Source organism: Felis catus, chromosome C1 (assembly GCF_018350175.1).
Source record: "Felis catus isolate Fca126 chromosome C1, F.catus_Fca126_mat1.0, whole genome shotgun sequence".
NCBI lineage: Eukaryota > Metazoa > Chordata > Mammalia > Carnivora > Felidae > Felis > Felis catus.
Genome location: NC_058375.1, coordinates 114,180,788 through 114,202,805, shown reverse-complemented (window position 1 = coordinate 114,202,805; position 22,018 = coordinate 114,180,788). Strand labels below are relative to the sequence as shown.

Below are 22,018 nucleotides of genomic sequence, written 5' to 3'. Positions count from 1 at the left end.
CCACAGGGACCTCTGATTCAACTCAGCACACCGCAGGGGTTCTGTCCTTCCCCCTTCCCATGTTTAGTAAAAGCCTTGGCTGTTTTAAAATAAATATTTATTTTTTGAGAGAAAGAGCTTGCATGCACACACATAAGTGGGGGAGGGGCAGAGAAAGGGGGACAGAGGATCTGAAGCCTGATGCGGGGCTCGAATTCCTAAACCATGAGATCATGACCTGAGCCCACATCAGACACTCAACCACTTAACCTGCTGAGCCACCCAGGTGCCCCCAAGCCTTGGCTTTTAAGAAGCTTAGGGAGCCGGCCTCACTCAGCCCAAGCATCCCATTTATGGGGAGGGCATTTTTTTGAACCTTCATTCTAGGTTTAGGTACCAGAATTATGTGCTCTCAAGGTGTGTGTGTGTGTGTGTGTGTGTGTGTGTGTGTGTATACATACATATATACACTCCTTTTCTTCCCCTTCATCACGCATTCATTTGTGTGAGTACTAGAGTGTGTATCCTGGACCTGATTTCAGACCCTCGCACGGGGATTATTTGGCTTTCACCATTATCCCCACAGCCTCACCGAATGCCAGGCACACAGAAGGGCTCAGGGTTCATTCATTCACAAGCCAGTGGCTGAACTATGCCCATGAGACCTGAGAGATGAAAGGAGCCCATTTCCCCACACCCGTCTTTTTTTCCAGAAATTTGATTCAGTAGAGCCAAACTCAGTGTAGGCAAATTAAAGGAGAGAGAGCTGAAAACAAAACATGACAAACAGACAAAACATCGTTTCTGGGGGGTAATGTTTGGGTGCAGAAAGGAAGTGCAAATGAAAAGTTTGAAAATCTAATAAAATGCATGGCTTAAAAAATATATATGTCTCTACAATTTGGGAGGAAAGATGGTCTGCTGGAAATATTCTTTCACTGTTCTCCTTCCCAATTCCACTCAAAATAAAATTCTACAAGTTTCTTTTTTTAATGTTGATTTTTTTTTACTAGTAATAAGAATATAACACTTAGTGTCTTTTTTACACGAAGTTTTTGACACTTTTCACAGTCCCTGGTATGGTTAATTACCCCATAGGTTATGTCTCTTGCCTTCTAAAATATGTTTTTGCTTCTATGTTTTTCACACCAGGACTAGATTTTGACAGACAAAAGGCACACATCTACTTAACAAATGAATTAATTATTCACATAATATGGATTATGGCATTAGTTGCTTTGAGACCAAAAAAACAAAACAAAACACAAAAACCAAAACCAAGGCATTCCTGCCTTTTGCAGAGAATACAGATGCAAAGAATTGTCAGACCCTTATTTCTTGTTTAAAAAAAAAAAATTTAAACTGGGGCGCCTGGGTGGCTCAGTCGGTTGAGCATTCAGCTTCGGCTCAGGTCATGATCTCAGTTCATGAGTTTGAGTCCCCACGTCAGGCTCTGTGCTCCCAGCTCAGAGCCTGGAGCCTGCTTCAGATTCTGTGTCTCCCTCTTTCTCTGCCCCACCCCCACTCATGCTCTGTGTCTCTCTCTCTCTCTCTCTTAAAAATAAATAAAACATTAAAAAATTTTTTAAAAATCTAAACAATAACAGTAAAGACAACAAAGCATCTGTTGGTCACCGCTATGAATGTGAGCCCCGAAGTCTCATCCAACTAAAGAATCTGAGGTATAGGTGCCCCTAAAACATGACTAAACATAAGAAAAGGGAAGTAAGTTTGTTTTGGTCTTCCAGGTGACAAACCATGTGTTAGTTCCTGTCCTTGGCTTCAGATAATCCGACTGCTGACCAAGTCAACTGCTAGATGCTTTGCTTATTTATTGTGTGTGTGTTCACATGTGTGATTTTAGTTCCTTTTCTGCACCCTCTGGTTCACCTCTCACCTGTCTGACTTTCACAGTTTGGCAGCTGGCCCCGATGAGTGACTTCTGACTTCCTAAATTTATTCTTTTTTTTTTTAAGTTTATATATTTATTTTGAGAGAGCGTGTGCATGAGCAGGGGAAGAGCAGAGAGAGAGGGAGAGAGAGAATCCCAAGTAGGCTCTGTTCTGGCAGCACAGAGCCTGATGAGGGGCTCGATCTCAGGACTGCAAGATTACAACCTGAGCCAATGTCAAGAATCGGATGCGACTGAGCCACACGGGCACCCCTGACTTCCTCAGCTTTGTCACATCTGTTCCCACTATGTAGGAAAGTTTCCTTTCTAGCAGAAGATTCTCTCCTGAAAAGCCCACCAGTCCTTGCTTTCCTCCTTGGCTGCCCTCACTGATCCCCATCAGTTTAGGAGAGAGGAGACCATGGAGGACAAAGACCACCAGAGGTGATCATACTGAAGGGAAACATAGCGGAATATAGTTGGAAGCACCTAACTGAGTAAACTGTAACACCTGGGAAAAACCTCTTTGTCTAGCAGCTGAGGCAAAAATAATGACATGTTGGGATGCCTGGATGTCTCAGTCGGTTGAGCATCTGACTCCTGGTTTTGGCTCAGGTCATGATCTCACAGTTTCATGAGTTTGAGCCCCTCCATCGGGCTCTGTGCTGACGTCATGGAACCTGCTTGGGATTCTCTGTGTCCCTCTCTCTCTGCCCCTCCCCCACTTGCGCTGTCTCTGTCTCTCAAAATAAATAAATAAACTTAAAAAAATGGTAACGTGTTGGGATGCATCCTTTTCACCTATATTAGTAGAAAATACACGTTCAGCTGTGCAGTATGTTATTTTTTTTTCTGTGATTAACTCAAGAAATTTTTTAATCACACCTGTGTAAAAAGCCATTAAATGTCATCATGGGCAGTGCATTAAATAGTACTTTTACACAACACGCATAAAAGATGTGACAAAAATGCAGTTCAGCAATATTTTTGCACAAGATCAGAAAAGCATAGCCACTCTCCATAAAGACAGAGAACTAGAACTGAGACCATGTCGTAAGGGTATTTCTGTAAGGAAGATATAACGAGAATTTGTGCTGGACATCAGTTCTGAGAGCTGTGGGCTTACATGTTATCCTGCATTGTCTGGTGGAAATGTTAAATTCTGAATCCAAACCAGCATGGGTTTAGACCTTGATTCTATGAATTATCAGAGGTATGTCTTGGAGAAGTCATTTGAATTCTCTGGGTCCGAGTCTTCAAGAGATGGGTAGAAATAAATCTATCTCACAGAGACATTTTAGGGAATTAGCCAAAATAACAGATTTCTAGTGTGTGTGTGGAAAAAACATTAACATGACAGATGCATAATATTTGTTAAGAATAATGTATGAGGAGTGAGATGTTTTGGAGACTTCAGATGATTTAAATGTTAAACTATTAATATGCTTAGGTATGTTAACAAGAATAGAAACTATAGAACTTTCAAACTGAAAGTAGATACAACTTGATCATAAAAATGGATGGATTCGATAAAGTCATCTTGCTGAATTCAACTTATTGACCTGCTCACATCACTTCGTACCTGCCGTCACTCAGACAATAAAAAGAGAAAAAAGGGGCCCCCCTTCACTCATGGCCCTCGGGAAATTGCCACTTGCACTGGGCAAATGGTTCTGTGGCAGGTTGCCTCAGTGCTTTCCTTTGTAATCTCCGAGTCTTTTGTTTTAGCTCTGGTGTAGCAATCCCAAACAGGACCAGTGACAGTATCATTAATCCAGAGCACTTGCTGTTGTCACACAAAAAAAAAAAAAAAAAAGGCAAGGTGAGACCAGGCATCAGGAATGACAGCTGAAAAAGGCAAGGAGCAAGTAATCAAACGTTGCTCAGAGTGAGAAAGGTGACAGAGGACATGAATCTGGATGGAAGGCACAGAGCAAAGTGACTTCTCCCATGTCTGCTTTGTGCCCAGCAAACTTAAATGGAGGCATAAAGATATTTATCATGGGAACCTTTTAAAGGACCAATTAGCATTTACTATATACCAAGACTGCTTACTGTGAAGAAATGTTAGCAGGAATGAAGAACTATAAAAGCTGACAAGGAAAAGGTCAAATAATCTAAACAGGATAAAATGGTATATACTCAACAATTACCCCTGATGATGGAAAGAAATGGCTTTGATTGCCTTTAAAAGGAAAACAGTTAAAAGGATGCTAATCCTTTAAGCCAGTTGTCTTTACAAGTCTCTAGGAACCGGTTAGTTAAATGAAATCTCTAAATAGCTCAGTAAGTCAGTTCACAAAACCAAAATCTCTTTAATGGAGACAGAGCTCTCATGCATTTTGACAGCCACATTGGAAATTAAGACTGAGATTATATCTAACAAAGTAAAGCCATACTGAAATTTATTCATTCGATCCTGCTGTCTCTTTCAGAATCCCTACTTCCTGCTCTGAATAATTTGCTCAGATATGTTTCCTAAGTGTAATATTTGAATAACTCTTTTTGGTTCATATTTTGTTGTTTCTTACCAAAAGAAAATATGGAAGGGAGGGAGGAAGGGAAGAAGGAAGGAAGGAGGGAAGGAAGGAAGGAAAGAAAAAAGGAAAAAAAAAAACACCCCAAGATGCTTTGGTCAGTTTGTTTTGGCAATTTGGGTGTCAGGTTAACTGAGAAATTAGGAAAAAGACACTTTTCAGAACTCCTCCTGAAATATATTCTGGGACACACAGACAACTGAGACTAATCTACATTGACCTCATAGCACTCCTAAAAGTGGTTTGGTTTTTTAGTTAGCTCTGTAACCGATTTCCAAATACTAGCTTATTTTGGGTTTTTTGCTATTTTTCCTCCTGATCATTTCATCTAAACACAGGAATGAGAGAACGTAGTTTAGTGGACAGAGGTTTTTTTTTTTTTTTTTTCTTTTGTCAGATCTGAGTCCATGCCTGTTTACTGTTGCACATCGTGAAGTGTGGAGACGTTGTAGTGTGGCAGTCCGAGCTCCCAGTCTGCAGAGGACACCCTGCCGCTTAGTCCCCACGTGGCATTAGCCAGACCTCCATTTTTCATGATTGCTCTGACCTCCAAATATTTCTGAGATGCTGGAAAATACTTACGTGTTCTTCAGAGCCATCCTGGTTGTTACTCTTCATTTCAGTCAAGACTCAAGGCCTTTTTGCTGTATCAGGATTTACTTCCCCGGGTCTCCCAAGTGAAGACGCATTTCGCCCTAAGAATTCTCTAAATGCCAGGAAAACTCAGCTGTAGGGTTTGGACATAAGAAGAAGGCTTGGAGGAGCGCTTCGGTGGCTCAGTCGGTTAAGCGTCCGACTTCGGCTCAGGTCATGATCTTGCGGTTTGTGAGTTCGAGTCCCGTGTCGGGCTGTGTGCTGACAGCTCAGAGCCTGGAACGTGCTTCGGATTCTGTGTCTCCCTCTCTCTGTGCCCCTAACCCACTCGCGTTCTGTCTCTGTCTCTCTCAAAAATAAATAAACATTAAAAAAAATTTTTTAATAAAAAAAAGAAGCCTTGGAGATAAGTAAAAGAAGCCTAAAACACAGTAGAACTTCAAACCGATGATCACCTATTCAAGCTCCTTGACCAACTTTCCCAGCACATCCTGGCAGACTGTCCTTCTGGGCACCTCTCTCCTTCACTCCTGGGGTATCCTTCTGTTGCAGGGACTCAGGTGGCTGCCCTGCCCCTCCAGGGTGCCTTTGATTAGACTAACCTGTGCTCCAAAACCAGGGGCACCACTCTGCCCGCTCACTCTAAGGGGCGGGACACAGTTTCTCCTGCTCTGAGTGCAAGGTCAGTGTGCATAAAAGCTACACATGTCCTCGTCCCAGGTTTCACTTCATCCAAACCGGCTTGTGGCTTTACTTTGGCAAGACCGAGGGGACCACTGAGGTATTGTGCTTGATTTCTACAACACAATCTTGCAATCCCTTTCTACGCATGACTGAAGAAATGGGGTTCGCTTTAAACTAGCAGTCCATCGTGGATTCCAACCACCAAAGTTTTAGAATGCTCAAAGTAAATTAGAGAACCCTCTGTAGGAGATATCTCTCATATTTTAGACATTTCTAGTACTTACTTGTTACAACCATGTGTACTTTCTCTAGCCATGAATAAAGGAGGATAAAGGGAGGGAAACAGGAGAGACGGAAATGATATATCACAGAACCAGCACCGGGAACACAGTCCCTGGCAGAACGTGGCTTGGACCCCAGGGGTACTTTGAGCTCGTCCTGACCCTATCCTGACAAATGACATATTACCGACGAGAAGGAGAATACGGGTAGCGTACACATAATGAGCATTGGTCGAATGCAGGACTGCTGTGTATTTTACATGTACCATTGTCTTTTATCCTTCCAACAGCCTTGTGACGGACACACTGTCACCATCCCCATTTTACAGGGGAGGAGGCAAAGGCACAGAGAGGTAAAGTAACTAATGTATGGGGGTTCCCTTGTGATGGAGACAAGACTGCAGTCCATTGGGTTGAATGTCCCCCTTCCTTTGGACTGCACCCCTGCCCCCCGAGAATCATGCATTCTGCCTGCACTCCACGAGAATGTAGTCAAACTCAGATTCAGGCTTAAAATCCCATGAAAATGTCAACACCCCTTGTCATAATGGTGATTTACTTACAGTTTTTTAACGTGAATATTAAAATACTTTGGACATTACCCATCGTACATGCTAGAGTGAAAGAGTCAGCCCCAAATTAAGTTCACTCAAGGAATGTAGACTCTAACAGAAGAAACAAACATGCCCGTTGATAAAGCAAAGGGCTGAACAAAGATGGAAAGAGGGAGGGGCTGGGTATGTGCTGCGTAAAGTCAAGCTTTAAGCATGTACACACAATACCTGGCAAGCGTGGAGGTTATCAGAGGGAATTCTATTTGAAATCCTGCACTGAAAAATGTTCATTCTTTCATAGTAAAAGTCAGGTATGCACACGCATCACTATGATACAAAATAGAAAGTGTTAAGTGCCTTGACAGTTAGTAATAGCACACTGTTATAGTTCCCAGGAGAGGGAGACTGTGTGGCTCCTGAAAAGTGACTGTGTGGGTGGGGGACAGTGGAGGCTTGGACTGATGGGCAACCCAGCACTCGCATCCCAGCTCCACCAGCTCCACCGCAGACCTCTAAGTCTCAGTCTCCAAAATGCCTGGAAATAACATGGGATGGGGTAAGGCCTGATGCGAGAATGCGTGCCTGGATCATAATCCACATCCAATAAGTGTGAGCTCCCCTCCCCCTTTTGCATGTGGAGTTAGGGTTTGTTTAGTAAAGGAATTAACTTTTGACATGGGCTCAACAGTAAATATGATCTAACTAAACATGTAGAACTAACAATAATAAGAATTAATAATTATACAGGTAGAACTTTATGCCAGAACTTCTTATGTCACGCAAGAACTATTCTAAGCAATATCCAAGCCATATATATGAATGTATATATTACTTATGATAATTTTGGCATGAAATAGGAGACACGTGCGTGCACGTTAACAAATTTACACACAGACATTCCTGCATGTGCGCGCACACACAGACACACGCACACACACTCAACCCAACAATCCCAAGGGAATGTTCTCTTATCCTCATTTTAAACTTGGGTAAATATTAGTACAGAAAAGTTGAGTTCTCATCCAAGTTCTCAAACTCAGTAAGGATTTAAACTTAGGCACATGATCCGGAATCTGTCGTCCTAACTCTACACTGAAATGCTATGCAAATGCATAGCACAAAGGTACCGAAACGAACTTCCATGTAATATCTGTGGCCAGTGACAGTGAATAGCTTAGTTTACAGAGCATGAAGGAATTGTGAGATAGAAGTATCAGGAAACAGAGTAAGATCAGCTTACCATGCAGAGGAACTCAAAACGCCTGTTTGACTTGGTTCAGACACCATCACCAATGAAATCAGACCGAGTGTAGAATTGTCAAGGTAGGTAGTCTGAAAATCGCTATTTAAATTTGAGGATGAAGCAGAGTATGAACAGCGCCTGAGTGTTGCTTGACACAGCGAGGTACAAAGGCACTATCCAAGTTTAATTCTCTGCATTCAATCTGGAGTATGCAGACTTCCCTGGTATTTATGCATGGCAGCAGCTGGAAGGATGGTTCATGTTAGCAGTAGAAGCCACTGGTGCACATTATTGGAGAGCGGGCCATCCATTTATAGTTCTAGAGAATCTTTTTTTGGAAAAAGAAAGCTTTGATATATATATAATATATATATATATATAATATATATATATATATATATATATATATATTATATATATATATATATATATATAATTCCTTCTGTATGTCTTATTACTCCCATTTAATAGATAAAGAAACCAAGGTTCTGAAAGTCAGAATAAGTGGCCTTTGGCTATATATGAAATAATGGTAGGAAGTGATTTTCGAGGGTGCCTCCACCTAAAGTCCAGCAGCTTCAAACTGTGTCATGCAGCCAAGGAACCAATAACTCTTCCTACAGAGGGCTCAGGGATAATACATGAAATGTGGAATGAAAATGGCATGTATTACCACCCCCCCACCCCCCACCATGTATCAGGTGCTAGAGACACGAAATGATCAGGGTATAGGTCCTCAAGGTGATTGCAGTCTATAGGAGACCACTCTAATGCCCATGTTCCAGCCCTGCTGCTGATGTGTGGCCAAGATGGAGACTGTAGGAATAAATAAGGGGGGGGGGCTGTCACCAATTTAAACAAAGAGTTTGGGAAGAGCACAACAGAGAAGATCCTGAAAGAAGGAGTTTGCAGGTGTTTTTGAGCGAACCTCAAGCAGTGCGATATGGTAGAAGGGCCCTGTAGGGAAAGAAGAAGCAGGAGATGGTTTGGAAAACAGAGGGCTTTTGTAGGGCATACTAGAAATTTCTCCTTGATTTTGAAGCCAATGTACCCTCTTGTAAGATTGATGAAATGGAGTAAGACCAGAGAGAGAAAGATTATCTGGTGGCTGTTACAGTCATCCAGGGAAGAGATGATGAAGGTAGTGCAGAGAAAGAAAGAAATGAACCTTCGCCAGATGTTTCCTGAGTTCTCCTTTACTCAAGGCCACACCTCAGAGGTTGCAGCAAATATCCAGGTATTTTATTTCAAGTTACCAGCCATACTGTCAGCAGAAATGAAACATTTTTGCATGCAAGTTTTTATTCCTTTCTTCCTCCTTCATTGTACTTCAAGGGTCCCTTTTAAAACTGTCAACCACAGTGAGATGTCACCTCACACCTGTTAGAATGTCCATCATTGAAAGGACAAGAGGTAACTAGTGGTGGTGAGGGTGGGGAGAAAAGGGAATCCTGGTGCGCTGTTGGTGGGATTGTAAATTGGTGCAGCCATGATGGAAAACAGTATGGAGGACCATCAAATGATTAGAAATAGAATCATCATATGGTCCATCAGTCCCACTCTTGGAATATATCCAAAGTAAATGAAAACGCTGATATAAACAAAGATATCTGCACCCTCATGACAATGAGCTAACGCCCAGCATTATGTACAATTAGCCAAAACATGGAAACAACCTGAGGGTCCATTGGGAAATGAATGGAGAAAGAAGGTGTGGGGGAAGGGGACTGAAGGAAAGTGGTCAGAAGCTACAAATGTCCAGTTATCAGGTAAATGACTACTAGGGATGTCATCTACAACATAATGATGCCCGTAGCTAACATAGCTACGTGATGTTATAGGAAAGTTGTTGAGAGTGAACCCTAAGAGTTTACATCATAAGGAGAATTCATTTCCTTTTCTTTTTATTGCATTTATATGCAATATGATGAATATTAACGAAACCTATTGTGGGAATCATTTCACAATCTATGTAAATCAAAACACCATTCTGTACACCTTAAACTTATACATTGATGCATGTCAATTATTTCCCAATAAAACTGGAAAAAAAAGGAAATTCTGATGTTTCCTAGAGTCATTGCTTGAGCTACTAAAAATTTGACAGAAAATAGCTAAAAGTCAGCTAAGAGCAGAAATGGAACAAAGGAGGAAAGGATAAGAGAAGTAGATCATGATAAACTTGGCCTATTGTATGGTTTTGCCAAAGGCTGACAATGAGCTAACACCTTCTCTTCAGAGTGCTGGTTTGAGATCCAAATCTCAGGAAAACGAATGAAGGAAAAAAAAAAAAAAGACATGTGTTGACTGCTTCCTATTTCCAGAGAAATCTGCTGTCTCCTCAAAGGTGTCTATTCAGCAAGGTTAAATTATCTTTAGGAGAAAATCAGCTACATGACAGGTGAATTGGGGCTTATCAGCTGGTATAGACATTGCTATTTGGAAGTGAGCCTGTAAAGCACTGTGGAGGAAATAATGGTAAGAACATCCTAGAACCCTTTAGTCCTCACTTGGTCCTCGTAGGACCTAGCCTGTTCTCTGGCCAGTTAAATGTAAAGGACAGTGGGAACCACATCTACAGTCTTCATATAGTTTGTGAGGCGAACAATTGAACCATCACAGGCACAGAATAGAATGAAGGAAGAAATGTTGACAATGTATGTTGCCCACTCTCTCCTTGTGATACTTCTCCCTCGGGTAGTTTTTGATAGGCTGGATAGCTTAGGCTTTCTTAACTATACAGATTGAAACTTCCCTCTCTATTTGCTTCTCTGAAATGCTCTAGTCAAGGAATTAAGAGCATGAAAGTCAGCCGTAATGGTAGAAGGAACTCCTATACGTAATATCGCTTCAATTCTCCCTTCAACTAATTGTCCTTCCTTGAGAAAATGCCTTAAAACTTCTATCTTTGGTTTGTCCACCAAAAGGTATGAACATGAAATTCTCTCAGGGTGATGCTTTGTGCGTATTTCTATAGTGCAATATTCTTTTAAGATGTTCCATGGAAAAAAGAGCAGGGTTCCATAATGGAACAATTTAGGGGAAAAAACGTGTATCGTTCCTTTATTCAGCAAATCTTTCTGGGCCTCACATGTGATTCCAGAAGTCCCTGCTCTCTTGGAGCTCACAGTGCAAGGAGAGAGACAAAGAAGTAAAGCGAGATGAGTTTAGGAAGGAAAATAAAGCAAGATAGGAGGGTGGGTTGTACTGGGAAGGGAAAAGGAGTTGGCAAGAGCCCCTACCAAAGACTGCAGTGCACATAAACGGGCAGAAAAGCTCAACAGTCTTTCCATCTTGGTATTCATTATTCCCTTTGCCCCATGACTTTACCCTGGATGTATCGGGTAGTCTCTTTCTAGCTCTGGACCAGGTCCTTACTGTAGGGTCTCTTCGGTCTGGATTCTGTAATAGAAGACCAGGCCCTCCTGGCAACCCCCATGCTCAGTTCTCCATTTCATGAACCAGGAAGTTCAGAAAGCTTTGTCTTTATTTTCCAGAAATCAGAAGAGGGCAAAGGAATTGTTTCTTTTTGCTTTAGTGGAGTCTGAAAAGTCTGATTTTGCTAAGTGGGTGTTTCAATTTTCTCCAGTTGTGCACCATATGGTCAAGCTGCCATACATGATGGTGTTATAGCTCTTAGCACAAGCGATGGAAACGTAAATATATGACAGTGTTGTCAACAATCACTTTATTACCCATTATACTTAACGCAGCAGAAGTCACACAACAATCGGAACCTCTGAACAAACACAGCAATGACAATGGAGGAATTTGGTGTCTCATATAAATACATATTTTTAAACAAATATTTATCTGTACATGCATAGTGTCCTCAAGAATAATTAGGGTTCTGGATCATCCACTCTGGTAGACAAAACACCACATTTCTATTATTTAGCTGTGGGTTAATATATCTTATTTCCACATTATTAGTTGATCTTACTTTATTTTCTAGTAAAATGTGACCTAGATCAATAATTGTCACAACGATGCTGATAGCCTAATTGTATGCATAAGGTTCCTATTGGTCTAGGGAGAGTTTTGAGCAACTTAACTTGGAAACTTCCTTTAAATCAATGATGATTTGTTAAAGCTGTAAATGGGTAGAGGCCAGTGGCAATTTGAGAGCCTTTCCTTCAACTTCTACTTTAACATAACTTTAGCAATGCCCTCTCCTAGCGCTTGTAACTGTTGACATTCAATGAATTAATTCTCTTTGTACTTGAGATATTGATGGAATTGTTTTAATTCAAGTAGATTACAGAGGAACACACTGGTTCATCAGACTAGGGGGAAGATGAGGAAATGGATATAGAATTAATCACTTTTGAAGGAGAAAGTGGAGGTAGATATCCAGATGCCATGGTCATGGTCTGCTGTATCTATGAGAAGCCAGTTTTTCTGCCTAGGGATGGGTACTGGTTTCTGAGGGCACTGGTGCCTCCAGTGGGAGAGGCATTTAATTGAAGGCCTTTAATCTTTGTAAATTACTCACTAACTTATGCTGGCAAGTCTCACTATTTCCCTCACTATCTCTGGCTTACTCTGGCCAGAATGCATGTGATGGGTTAAGTTTGTTTGGAGACTTTATACCTGATGGGATTACCCATATTAAATAACTTTAATATGGGTAATTTAATGCTAAAGTGATCAAGGAGCGCCTGGGTGGCTCAGTCAGTTAAACGTCCGACTTCAGCTCATGTCATGATCTCACAGTTCATAGGTTCAAGCCCTGCATCAGGCTCTGTGCTGACAGCTCAGAGCCTGGAGCCTGCTTCAGATTCTGTGCCTCCCTCTCTCTCTGCCTCTCCCCAGCTTGCACTCTGTCTGTCTCTCTCAAAAATAAATAAATTAATAAAAAAATAATAAAGTGGCCAGTATTATGACTTCACATAGGATTCCATTTTCTCAACTGGCAACACAATAACCACAGTAACCATCCTTTTAAGCAGATGACTGACAGTTAAGGTCAGGACAGGGAGACTAGGAGCAAAATGACAATTGGCCATTGACTGCATGAGAGCACATGTCTGACAAAGGTTGTGTCAGGGCTGGGGTGGGAATGAGGAAGCACTCATACCTCAAGCTGGAGGGCACTTCTACTTCCAGAAACAGAGGAGGAAGCAAATATCTCTTCAGTGATACAGTCATGAACTGGAAAAAAATAAGCACATGTCATTCCTAAGAGAAGGGAACAGAACATGAGTGCATGATGGTTACTAGCAGGGCTTGACCTGAGAACCCTACTCCACTTGTGATCAAGGTCAAGTGGGAGTGACAGTTTTTCTCTACTATTGCCCTCAATCCTTGAACTGTTCTCCTACTCTGGAGACTGTACTGGCAAAGGAGGACAGTGCCATGGATTGGTTTTCCTCTTTGCCAACCATCAGGATCAAGCGACAGAGGTGGAGTTGTTCTTATGCAGTTATCAAATTCAGGGTGGCTTTCTAGCCCAATTAAATAATTGCTCTTATGAAATTGCAAGTAGATATACCACATCTGCTTTTATAAGGATATAATGGTGTAATGGACACTTTTCCTACAAACAGGAGTAGAATAAAAAAAGAATTCAGTAGTCTAATTCTCCTTTTTATACCCCTAAACTTTGTCACTTAAGGAATATGGTCAATGATACTGTAATAGTGAGGTATGGTGACAGGTGGTAGCTACACTTGGGGTGAACGTGCCATAACTTATGAACTTGTCAGATCACTATGTAGTACACCTGAAACTAATGTGATGCTGGGTATCAATTATACTCAAATAAAAAAACAATATATAAAAACAGCAAATAAATGGTAAGAAACAGAATTCCTGTCTCCCACCAGTAGTGTCTAGTTCCTAACACTTACCTCTTATTTTCTTTTGTATAAGTGCCTGTCTGAAATCCATTTCAGCACATACACCTACAGAGCAGTTTGGAACTTCAAAGCCTGAATGGGTGTATCAATTTTAGTTTTAACTCCGCAGTTTGCATGTTAATTACCCTCTGCCTTATTAAATGTATCTTATTAAATAAGAAAAAAAATGTATTTCTAATTAGCTCTGGGCTGCTAGTCCTTCCTTAGCTTTAGTTTGTACTGTTTTTCTGGGAGAACCCTTTGAATGTCATTCAGAAAATGTAAGTATGATTGACAAATGCCTTGCATGGGGCTTGAGGGTATTAGTAAGTCACTGCTTCAGAATATGCTCTCACACAAAGATATTTTTACACAGGAACTAGCTATTGGAATTTCTCTCTTTCTGTCTCTCTGTGAGAGTATTGTGTGGTTTGTGAGAATCTATTATGTGCAATGTCATTTGCATGTAGTATTTAATGTAAGTTTCGCCACTGCCTTGGAGATTTTATTTGCGCGGTTCTCCTGGTGAGAAAACCAAGAGTCAGAAAAGTTGTGTTCCTTTGCTTATTCATTCACTCAGTGATTCAGCAACTTACTAATACCAGTGTGAGCGAAGTTGAGATGCTGTTTGAAATTCACTGATTTTGAAATAACTACAGTGCACAGATTTGGTTTGGGTTGCCGAATGCCATTTCAACATACCTTGAAGAAATACCACGTTCCGTGCACTAGACATTCTGGTTTAAAATAAGATACAGCCCATATCCCCAAAGGAACTACAGTCCTTGCGCTTTGCAAGGGACGACAGAGCGAATCAGCAAGGTGGTTAGGATTAGCACTCACAGCTCATATCCTTTCTCTCCCACTCTACTGCTTCTTTTAAAACAGACCCTTAGGCAGCATGGAGTTTGGCAGAGCACCAGACTTGAAATAGGTCTCCCTGAGAATTCCTGATATTCCCTGTCAAGGTTACGGAGGCAGAATTTGGTTGCTGCACCTGTTATTTATTGCCCACACTGCAGTTAGGCAAATTAATGACATCTTCCCCGCGGCACCTGGATGCTTGCAGTCTCGCTGCCAGTCAGAGCCATCAGTGGGTTTGGCACAATGTGATGTATTTGTTACAGCCAAGTGAGTTGCTTGGGTAGCAGCGAGCCCAGACCCGTTCACTCTCCGTGGGTAAGTGCCAGTGACCATCCCGTCTTAGCCTCATAGTTTGTGCCTACTCCATTAGCTGCCTAGTAAAGAATAAAAAGAGTATCAGCACTTTCATCATGAGCAAAGGGTCTTCCTTTCATAAGCCAAAACGTTGTGTAGTGACAAGGAATGAATGTGTAAGGGGAAGGAGCTGAATGCTGACTCTGAACCTCTCGTTTTCTTGTGTGTTCTCCTACATGCTCCTCCTGTGAGCCCCCTTCTAGGTAGTTGTTTCTCTTATGAGCGCACATGAACTCACCTTCTGTGGTCGATACACTTCTTGAACTATGGGGGATGATATGGGAGAAGAAAGATGAGCTTATGCACTATGTTCTTATGTAGGGACCAAATCAATGAACAGCCTCAAGAACCATATGCATGAGGGGTTCCTGGGTGGCTCTGACTCTTGAGTCAGTAGGTTCAGCATCTGAGTCTTGATTTTGGCTCTGAGGTCATGATCTCATGGTTCATGAGATGGAGCCCGACCGTGGGGTCTGTGCTGAAAGTGTGAAACCTGCTTGAGATTCTCTCTCCCTCTTTCTCTGTCCCTCCTCCCCTCTCTCTTTCTCTCTAAAAATAAATAAATAAACATTTTTAAAAAAGAATATGCATGATATTTTATAATAAAATAATGCCACTTATCCCACGACAACAGTAAAAGGTCTGTGCCCAGATTCAGTATACTGTTGGTTGATGTGGGGTGAGAACCAAACAAACTTGTGAGAAACAGTATAGATACCGTTGCCCCAAATTAACCCGATTCCCAAAGTCTGCCAGTGAGGTGGGGAATAATCCCTTGTCGACTGGCAGCACAATTGTAAGATGTGGCACAACTTTGGAAAGTTGAAATGTACGTGTGCGGGGGAGTGGGGGGAGGCTCCTTTAGTGAGGAAGCTGGCTAAACCTTCTTGAGTAAACAGAGTGAACTAAAATTATACGGAGGGCCTAGCAAGTGCCTGGCGTGGAGCAGACCCTCAAACCTGGTAGCTCTCATTGTGCCACAGCCACGATTTGGTTTCAGAAACCCGATGTATATGGGCAATAATGAGAATGCAATCAGAGGGCCACCGGACTTTAATCAGAGTCTCTATAATCCAGTCTCAATTTGATAATTTCTTGATTTATAATTTATGATTCAATTTAGGCTCTCCAAAATCAAGTTGTCTCATCTTTAAAATGAAGATCATGCAGATTTTCTGCCTTGTGTGGACGTTATGTTCAGATGAATTGATGGATATTCTTCGTGGTCATTTTCTGTCTCCCATCATCGAGAAAATTGCTGATGTGATTTCCATCCTCAGAGCTTAGTTCTGCCCCTTCTAGAACTTCGTATACATAGAATCGTGTAGTATGCACTCCTGATGGCTAGCTACTTTTGCCCAACACACGTATTGGAGCAGGTGTTGTTGGTTATTTTTTATTGCTGAGTATAACATTGAGTTCAGATTTACTAGTTTTTTATCTTCTTGGGATGGAAATATAGATTTTTAACTTTACTTCTTCCTTCTCATGTAAAAAAAAAGGCATTTGTAACCATCCATTTTCTTCTAAGGGCTGCTTTGGCTATGTTCCAGAAATGTTGATACAGTGTTCTTATCATCATTCAATTAGAACTATTTTCTAAATTCCATTTTGATTTCTTCTTTGACCTATGAGTCATTTAGAAGTGTGTTGAATAACTTCCAAACATTTGAGGGTTTCCTAAATAAGTTATTATTATGACAACTTAATTGTGGTCAGAAAACAAGCCATATGATTTTTTTTTACCATATATGATAGGGTCCCTCTTAGTGAATGTCCTATGTGTGCACTTGAAAACAATGTATTTAACCTGTCATTGTTCCATGTTCTGTGAACATTAATTAGGCCAGTTTCACTGTTTGAATATTCTACATCCTTACTGGCTTCTTCCTCACACACACTTATTCCATCAGCCCGACAATTTCTAACTTTCACTGGAGTTTTAATCATTTTTCTTTTAATGTAATCACCAGTTTGGTAAAGTTTAAGTTTACCTTTTTTTTTTTGTTTTGTTTTTTCTTGTCTGTGATTTATTCCTTTGTTTCTCATTTCCTATCTTATTTTGTGTTAAACTGGGATCAGGTTTGTTGTTCTTATATTATTATTATTATTATTATTATTATTATTATGTTATTCCATCCTTTCTCTTTTATTGGCTTTGTGGCTATACCTTTTTGATTTATTTTTGTGCATCTTTAACTTATAATTTATATAAAATTGCTAATATATCAGTTTATATACAGTGTGCAGCCTTGAACTAGTGTAATTCTATTTATCCTGTATCCCGTTCTATGAAGCTTTGTTGACATATGTTTTCTTCTATATATGTTATAAATCTCACAATGTGTTTTTAGTTTTCCTCTAAAGTGTGAATTGACTTTACAATTATAGGAAAAGAAAGAAATCTAGTCTTTTATTCTTACTCACACATTTAACCCTTTGAGTATCCTTAATTCCTTCCTGCACATTGAAAATTCTGTCTTTGGGGCACCTGGTTGGTTCAGTTGGTTAAACGTCTAACTCTTGATTTCACATCTGGTCATGATATCACAATTCATGAGTTTGAGCCCTGCATTGGGCTCCAGACTGACCGTGCAGCATGGAGCCTGCTTGAGATTCTCTCTTTCCTTCTCTCTGCCTCTCCCCTACTCAAGCACTTGCATGTTTGTGTTCTCTCTCTTTCTCTCAAAAATAAACAAATTAATTTAAAAAAGAGAAAATTCTATCTTGTATCAATTTCTTTAGATAGAATTACTTATGTAGCAATTCTTAGCAGTGGAGGTCTATTGGTAATAAATTATCTCAGCTTTTGTTTAAATGAAACTATGTTTATTTTTTCTTCAGAGCTGGAAGCTATTTTTGCTGGGTATAGAATGTTAAGTTGAGGGGCACCTGGGTGGCTTAAGTGTTCAACTTTTGATTTTGGCTCAGGTCTTGGTCTTACAGTTCGTGAGTTTGAGCCCGGCATTGGGTTATGCACTAACGGTGTGAAGCCTACTTTGGATTCTCTCTCTCCCTCTGTCTCTGCTCTCTTTACTTTCTCAAAAATAAATAAACTTAAAACAAAAGAATGCTAGGTTAATGGTATCCTACTTTCAGCATTAGTTGGTCTCTAACATTTCTCATGAAAAGTCAGCTGTCACCCTTAATGCTTTCCAGGTATCTTTAGCAGTTGAGCTGACTTGGGGTGAGTGATAGCTTTAATGAATCTAATAGGGCCTTGGAATTCAAGCACTGGAAGAGGAAGGAGACATTTGCTTGCTTTTCTTTCTAGCCTGCAACTTCCTGCATTGCTATATGATGATTACTTTTGATCTTGTCAGAAGTTGAACTAGTGAACTTGGTGAGAATTTGGCTGAAGCTTCCTTTAGACTCAGTCTGCCTCCAGCTTTAAGTATTCCCAAGTTAATGTTAGCCTCTTAGCTCCAAGAGGGTCCTGGGACCATGCACTGCATACTTTGAGATCTCAAACTTTGAGACCTTGGGTCTCCTCTGGCATGAGCCTATGAGGCTATGAAACTACAAATTATATAGCTCTGGGACCGTGAGATGTTCAGATCATGACAGAGAGACTCAGAAAGATTAAGTCACTTGCCTAATGTTATACAATCTTTCCAAGATGTGCCCTTTTTTGATGAGAATCCAAGATTCTGTCATCAGACCACTTAGTACATGAGTTAAGGGATCCTATAAAGGATTTCAGGTTCACAAAATAAATCTTATATCTAGAATTATACAACCAGGATTTAAATGTTAGCTTAAGATATATTTGGTCTATATATTACATAGAACTCTGGAGGGGGCACCCCATTGTCCTCAGTGTAAGAAAGATTTTATTGAAAGTTTGGGTTAGATAGAGATACTATAGACCCAGGGCCTTTATGTGCCTGGGAGGTGGGTTGTAGCATCCATGAGTAAGAGGGAGTCCAGATTACTGAATGGAAACTCCCCAGTTAGGTTGTAGAAAACCATGAAATACCTTAATTCTATCCAGGACAATCAGAAACCACCAGTACCTCTCCCCAAGATATACAACATGTATGAACATATATATCAAAGAAGTATGGACAAAAGCATTAAAAATGGAAACCAAAAACTCTAAACTCTATAGGGAAAATTCCTTTCTTTTTTTTAATCTTTATTTTTGAGACAGAGGGAGACAGAGCGTGAGTGGGGGAAGGACAGAGAGAGAGGGAGACACAGAATCTCTAGGGAGATTCTCTAGGGAGAAGCAGGCTCCAGGCTCTGAGTTGTCAGCACAGAGCCCTACACGGGGCTCTAACCCACGAACTGTGAGATCATGACCTGAGCTGAAGTTGGATGCTTAACTGACTGAGCCACCCGGGTGCCCTGGGAAAGATCCTTTCTAAGTGAACAAGGGACTGAAGAAGGTTTATACTTGTACCAGTTGTAAAGTTGGGAGCAGGACGTGTGGAAGAGCCAGCCTGCCAAGTAGAGTCATTCTTATTTGCATGAAGAAAAAATGGTACAACCTTGCCTAAATCTGTGGCCTGGATGTTGGATTTGAATCTTGAGGAATTCCTCTCCACTAAGTCATTCCATTACATGAGAATTTTGTTGCAGGTGTAGCTGCAAATTAGGAAGTGAATGTATTCATTCTTCAGTAAGCCACTTTGTGCTGCATAATAGTGATGCTATCAATTGCTTCATGTCAGAGTTAGTAGCCCCTGGGTGTATTATGTGCTGCAGAATGTCTGAGTGTTCACAGCTGTGGTGAGGATACAGACAAGGTTCAGACCGGATCTTTGAAAATGGGTTCACTTCCATTGTTTACATAAGATAAAGATACTTTACTTGGTGTTCATTTTGGCCACTTGACAAACTAGCGGATCTCCCTTTTATTGACATTGATGGGACATTAGCAAGTATGCTTTATCTACAAATACTTGAATCAGAAAAGAAGGCAAATGACGATTTTTAATGAAGCAAGCAAATCTGTGTGCTAGATGACATACTGTCTTAAGGATTAGGGAACCTTGGGGTGATAAGAAAGTTGTCCGGATGGCTAGTGGTGAGGGTTGCACAATGGTGTGAAAGTATTTAATGCCACTAAAATATACACTTTAAAATTTTAAAGTTTCAGTGGTACGCTTATGTTACGTATATTCTACCCCAATGGGGAAAAGAGATGGGGTGTGAGACTTTGGATTCCATCTCCAGAAAAATTTTTACTCCAGAAATCCCTCATCCAAATGAAGACTAGAGGACATAATTCTGGTGCGCCCAATAGTTCCCATACTATGTGCTCCTTTGCTTCAACTTCCTGAGAAAATGAGTTACCTAAGAGTCCTAAGAGTCAGAACCCCCCTTCTCCCTCCAGTAACGATTGACATGGTGATAGCTGAAGAGCGTGGGGCTGTAGAAAAACCACAAGCTTTGGAATAGGACGACCATGGAATTGAATCTCAGACCAATTCCTAACCAATTGGATGATGTAAAGATTTCTTTTTTCTTCACCCTTTTTCTCTTTACACTTCAGGTATTTTTTTTTTAATCTGTGAAATGGTAATAATCATAATAGAAAGTGCTTAGCATAGTGACTGGCCTCAACTGATGGTAACAGTTACTTCAATGAAAGCCTTTTCCTTCTAAGAGGAGATGGCCACTTATCTCCTCTACCACAGGAAGGGACTATGAGCATTAGAAATATTGGAACATCATGGTATTATTTACTTTGTGAAGCTTTCAGGTATCATGTCTAACCTTGGGAGAGAGAGTTCCTCAAAGAATAATGGATAGCATTTCTGAAAAAAAAGGCACATAATGAAGAATTTTCACAGGAGTCGGTTTCTATTTGACATATCTGTGAAATTGAGGATTTTCTTGGAAAGACTCAGTGGAGTAACATATGTGAATTTGCAGTGAGGTGCTTTGAGCTCGGCATGGGAAGGAGACGCAATGGTGTCACAAATCTCACGGGGCCTCCTTTTCTCTCCGCAGACCTTTGCAGGAAACATGAATGCTGACAGCGTGATGCACCATAAGTTACTGCACTCAGTGAGAGCCCGCTTCATTCGCTTCGTGCCCCTGGAATGGAATCCAAGTGGGAAGATTGGCATGAGGGTGGAGGTCTACGGATGCTCCTATAGTAAGTGTAGACACGCACCCTCAACGCTGATGTGTTGTGAGCGCCGCCCCCCCCCCCCAAGGGTTACCAGCTTATCTACATTGTGATGGCAATCTCAGGTTGTTTCAAAACTCTTTGAAGCCTTTAATAACTTCTGCACATTTGAAAATGTAAAATTCAACCCAGAGCTAGGAAAACTCTTCTTCTGTCTAGGGATGAAGCAGCTTGGTAGTGATAACGTGATAAGAGCTTAACAACAGCCCAGAGTTCAAAGTGAAGAGCTCTTGAAATGTGAGCATCATTTGTCCTTGAAGTAGAAGAGGAATTTGGGCTCCATTCTTTCCCAGAAGTGAGGTATGACAGGTATGATAAATTCGCCCCTCCTTCAGCACCGTGAAGAGAAAAGGTTCCCCCTCTTCACTTGTTCTAGAAGGGGAGGAAAAAGAGCATTCCAACCTGATGTAACCCAGGGAGTGCTTCTCGCCTGGAGTTATGCTAGCCAAATATTCATCTGTGAGTTGTTCTTGAACGTAAAAGTGGCTGGCAAATAAGGAATATGGTAACCACGGGTAGAACCGGCAATCGCTCTGGAATACAGTCAGAATTACGCAGGAAATGTAATCATTCCTATAATTCTCCTCTGCAAGTTTTATATTTAAAACTAAAAGTAGGCCATCATAAATTAGTTTTCTGCCTTAGCAGTGACATCTCCTGCTTATATGCTAAAACCCAGTGACCCCTAATGTATGAACGCATGTGATTGCTACCACTAACATGGTTCAACAGATCCTGGTTTTGGTTATAAGAGTGCCTATTGGGTTATGTGCTTGTACCGTTTTTTTGTAATACGGCCAACTGAATGCCTGTATCAGAATCATCTGGAGCGGTCCTTAAAAATGCATTTGCCTAGCCAAGTCCTGTACATACTGGATTATGATTCTGGGCGTAGGGACCCAGAAAGCTGAGTATTAACAAGCTCCCTAGGGAAGCGATGGACATAAGAGCATCTAGTAAAAATAAATTTCTTCACAGAGGGGATTTACTTGTGAAATGGCTGTCTTTATCTTGAACAAGCATTTCCAGGAAGAGTATGTTATACAACGGATACA

At 40.9% G+C, this 22,018-nt stretch overlaps 1 protein-coding gene across 5 annotated transcripts in view; it reads left to right on the top strand.

The window, feature by feature from the left end:
• The window catches only part of CNTNAP5 (contactin associated protein family member 5), an 805,732-nt gene that overhangs the window by 327,801 nt on the left and 455,913 nt on the right, over window positions 1-22,018 (top strand). For all 5 annotated transcript variants that reach the window (XM_011285200.4, XM_011285199.4, XM_045033599.1 and 2 more), the window contains one exon: window positions 20,783-20,930. In XM_011285200.4, coding sequence (XP_011283502.3) covers window positions 20,783-20,930 — 148 coding nt within the window. The remainder of the gene's footprint in view (window positions 1-20,782; window positions 20,931-22,018) is intronic.